The following is a 4,324-nucleotide window of genomic DNA, read 5'->3' as shown; positions in this document are numbered from 1 at the left end:
AGGGCAAGGCAGATAGGAGATATAAAGCTTTAAAGTGGACGTGCCTGTTTTCGTCCTTATTTTGACCAAACCGGTAATATTACTCTATAAGTCTACTATGATATGAGAATGGCCGCGGCCGCAGCGCTGGCGAGCCTTTTGGCTATTCTCACCTGGTGTGCGTTCACCGTTATAGCCTAGGCCAAACAGTGTAGCGTTCACCCTTAACCACAGAATTCTACACTGCGATAACAGAATTGTAGAATTCTGTGCCGTGAACGAACGTTCCAGCGCTCTTGTGTTTCTACTGTTAGCCTAAAAGTGTTGCAGTTTTGTCTGTGGGCAATGGAGAGAGAGAGAAAGAAAGAGAGGAGTAACGCGAAAACTTCCTGGCACAACAAAATGGTGACCTGCATAGTTCGGCTCGATTCGAAAAGTTAAATAACTGTAGCATCTTTGTAGACAACCAAATTAATTTACTTTTGTTTTAACATAATTTTTTAACTTTGTTTTAGTCAATTTGATCGTCCACACCGACAGACAGTATTCAGAAAGAGAGAGGAGAGGAGTAGATCTTGCGGCTCGATTCGAAAAGTTAAATAGTCGTAGCATCTTTGTAGGCGACCAAATTAATTTACTTTTGTTTTCACATCATTTTATCTTTGCTTTTTTTTTTGTTGTCGATTTGATCATCCACACCGATAGACAGTATTCCGAAATTAGGAAAGACGTGTCTTGTTTCACACTGGGTGAGAATGGCCAACCTAGCAAATCTCACCCGGGGTGAGAGGTCGATCGTATTTTTATTCTCACCCCGGATGAGGATAGCCACTTCCTTATATGAATTTGGCCGAATCGTTGTTGTAGTTAGGATTTTTGGTCAATCTTTTGAAAATACGATCATACTGTAACACAGTAACACTTGAAGCTACAGCGAGCACCTAGCACACCTCTGTGTTTTGCCCAAATATAGATGATGTATTTCTGCCATCTATTTTTGCCATCTTCCGGAGCTTCCCTCGCCAGTTGACTAGATCTAGATTAGATCTCACCGTGGTGGGCCTGCTTTGTTGCTTAGCGTTGATGGGCCACGTGACTTGGTTTCATCGCCGACTGCTTGGGCTGTGTGTGCGCGCGTACGTGTGTGTGTGTTTGCGTACAACCCTGAGGAGAAGGTACATTTACGGAACGAGAATTGCTGAAATTGTTTATATAAATAATAAAAAATAGGCCCCTAACACTAGAGGTGGGCGATTCCTGTTTTTTTTCGGTAACCATAGATTCCCGAATATTAAAGGCTAGGAATCGTAGAAATCGGCGCCGAACCCATTTACTTTCTTTATAGCCAGTGATGTGATTTCTTCCAGTGGCTAGCCAGACCCGTGCATTGACCTCCGGCCAGTATTATGATTAGTATATGCAGCGACTTGCAGTTACTCCCAGACCCCTGCAATGACCTCCGGCAAGTAACAATTAGTCCGACCCTTGCTATTACTCCCAGCGAGTAACGATTAGTCCGACACCTGCAATTATTTCCGGCGAGTAGCAATTAGTCCGACCCCAACAATTATTTCTGCCGAGTCGCGATACCTATGACTACTTCTGGCAAGTAACGATTAGTCCGATCCCTGCAATTACTTCCGCCGAGTAGCGACACCCATGACTACTTCCAGCGAGTAACGAGTTGTCCGACCCCAGCAATTACATCCGGCGAGTAACGATTAGTCCGTTCCCTTTGATTACTTGGGCTGGGGGGGCCCTACTTCTGGCACTACCCCACCCAATCTCTACAGTATGAAGTCAGAGACCAACACTGACCTACACCGAGAAATGAGAGTCTATAATATAGAACCTCGTGGGGGGATATAATTTTTAAAACAACAGATGAATGAGAAAAAGGCTAAAGCAACGAATTAGTTTTGTCACTGTATACAAGATCGATATAATCTTTGACAATGACTTTGCATCCCGACTACTCTTTCTTAAGTCTTCAAGATTCAAGATAACCTCGATTTCAGAACATAGCAAAGCACCAACATTTTTTTTTCCAAAAATACATTCTTTGAAGAAAAAATAAGATAAAAATAGAGTAATTGAGTATCGTTAGTTTACGAAAAAAGGATCGGTTCTTTTTCTCAGAAGCAATAATCGCAGGAATCGGTTCTGGAATCGATTCTTGGCCCACCACTACCTAACACGAATGATTAATACAAAAGAAACAAATGCGCCGAGATCTAGATCTAGTCAGTCTTGGGGGAAACCCCGGAAGACGACAAAAATAGATGACGGAACCACGTCATCTAGGCTATATTTGGGCCTATCACAGAGGTGTGCTAGGTGCTCGCTGTAGCTTCATGTTTAGTAACAGTAACAGATATAGATCTAATCTAGAGTCTATCCCTGATTCCGCTTTTTTAAAAAAATGTTAGTTGCCTCAACCCACTGCCAACCTTTCAAGCGTTTAAGAAGAGAAAATATCAACGAAGTGTATACAGACCCAGTAACCGGGAACAAAGTCACGAAGTATACAGACCCAGTAGGGGAACTCTTTTGTGATGTCGGAAAGATTCAGCAAAAACTTTACTTTCGATTTTCTCAAAACAGTATTTTTCGGGACAGCCCCCCTTGTGCTTGTTTTTGTTTTCAAATCCTTTTAGCTGCGAGCATTTCGCTCTTGGCAGCGCAATGCCTCCCTTCCCCTTGTGCTTAAAAGCGACCATTTAGTATATTTAATCTATTTCTTGATGTTTTTCTTCCAGTTAGCAATGAGGTCCCTGAACAGCCGGTCATCTCACCAGTATCTGGACACGTGTTTGAAAAACGTTTGATTGAAAAATATATTCAAGAAAATGGAGTTGATCCAGTTTCAAATGAGAAACTGGCAGCTGATATGCTCATACCTGTCAAAAGTAAGTGTTTTATGATATGATGAGAAAGGCAGTCTAAGTTTCGATATTATAAGTTACGTAATGAGTGCTACTGTGTAAGTGTTTTACTGTGCTCGCAACTTCACGAGGTCATATGAGCGCATGGGACACATTAAAGCATTTTCAGTTTGGTAGGAATTAATTTTTTTATTTTGCTCGGGTGGCGGCCGAAGCCGATACTCTTATCGATTTTAGTATCATCAAGGGATCTGTAATGTGCACCACTTGCACACGGGACCTCTGAGAATCTTTGCTCTTATCCGAAAAGGCTACATGTTAGACCTTACTTACCCTAAGATCAGAGGAGTGGCTGAAAGACAGCAGTAAGAAGGAGTAGAAGTAGAAAGGCAGTGTAAAGAGGGAGGAGATCAGGGGAAGGGGCAGAAAGTGGAGATGAAAGCAGGCGACAGAACACGATCCGTCGCTGTCATGTTTCGAATCTGGGAACTATTGATTGAGAGACAAACACCGAACCTCTACACCACAAGAGGCCGAAAAGATAAAAAGTGATGATTATCAAGACTGTTGAAGGAAACATTTGGATGTAAGAACAGTACTATTCTAAGTCTTGATGAGTCTTGACATGATAAGTTTGGTTTGATAGCGTAATAGAGGTTTGAAATTTGTTACGAGTTCTCACTGAGCAAACTTTTAAAAAGATGCTTATTAAGAAGTTTTACTCTTATTGTATTTAATTCAAATGTTTTTTATTTCAGTTCTTTACTTTTGTTTGAGATGTTTTACAATTTAATTTAATCTAAGTTGCAAATGCCTACATATATATATGCCATCGTTTTTGTGGCTCATGATATTATTAAAATGAGTCTTGACACTGTCTCAAAATATGGGAAATCTATTCTTAACTTGCTGTTGTACTGTTGTTGTTATATGAAGCAATGTGAATGTTTCCATATAAATAATGTCTCATTTTTATGATTTACTATGAAGTGTAATTTCAACACATGCATTTTTTTGTTTGTTTGCTGTTTGAAGCATCAACAGTTGTGAAGCCTCGCCCACCCTCAGCCACAAGCATCCCAGCCATATTAAAGTCCTTACAGGATGAATGGGTAAGTGTGCAACAAAGGCCTTCAAGTACACTCACAACTTCTCCATCATTCATCAATGGAAATATGATTGAAACTATAGAAAATTGCCGATGCTGTCCGCATTTTTAGTGGAAGTATGCTTAGGAATTTTATGTTGAATTTCTTTTTGCCGCTTTTTAAAAAAGAAATGAAAACGAGTCCTAGCTTAAATCCTCTCCCCCGTGATATTATAACATCAATTAATCTACCTTTAACCTGTGAATAATTAGTTTATTTCCTACTTATCTTAAAGATATCATAAACCAGTGGGCTAAATTAAGGTTAAAGACTGTTCAAGTCACTCTGAATGTTGGGGGAGGGGGGGGGGGG

At 40.6% G+C, this 4,324-nt stretch overlaps 1 protein-coding gene across 1 annotated transcript in view; it reads left to right on the top strand.

Annotated features, from left to right (window-relative positions):
• Positions 1 to 4,324, top strand: part of LOC101862125 (pre-mRNA-processing factor 19) — a gene marked incomplete in the record, with an annotated part of 19,231 nt that overhangs the window by 1,901 nt on the left and 13,006 nt on the right. Inside the window, 2 exon segments of the mRNA XM_013084895.2 lie at positions 2,739 to 2,888; positions 3,900 to 3,976. Coding sequence (XP_012940349.1) covers positions 2,739 to 2,888; positions 3,900 to 3,976 — 227 coding nt within the window.

Source organism: Aplysia californica, unplaced genomic scaffold (assembly GCF_000002075.1).
Source record: "Aplysia californica isolate F4 #8 unplaced genomic scaffold, AplCal3.0 scaffold00326, whole genome shotgun sequence".
NCBI classification, from domain to species: domain Eukaryota; kingdom Metazoa; phylum Mollusca; class Gastropoda; order Aplysiida; family Aplysiidae; genus Aplysia; species Aplysia californica.
The sequence above is the reverse complement of the archived record's forward strand: the minus strand, read 5'-3'. Positions and strand labels throughout refer to the sequence as shown.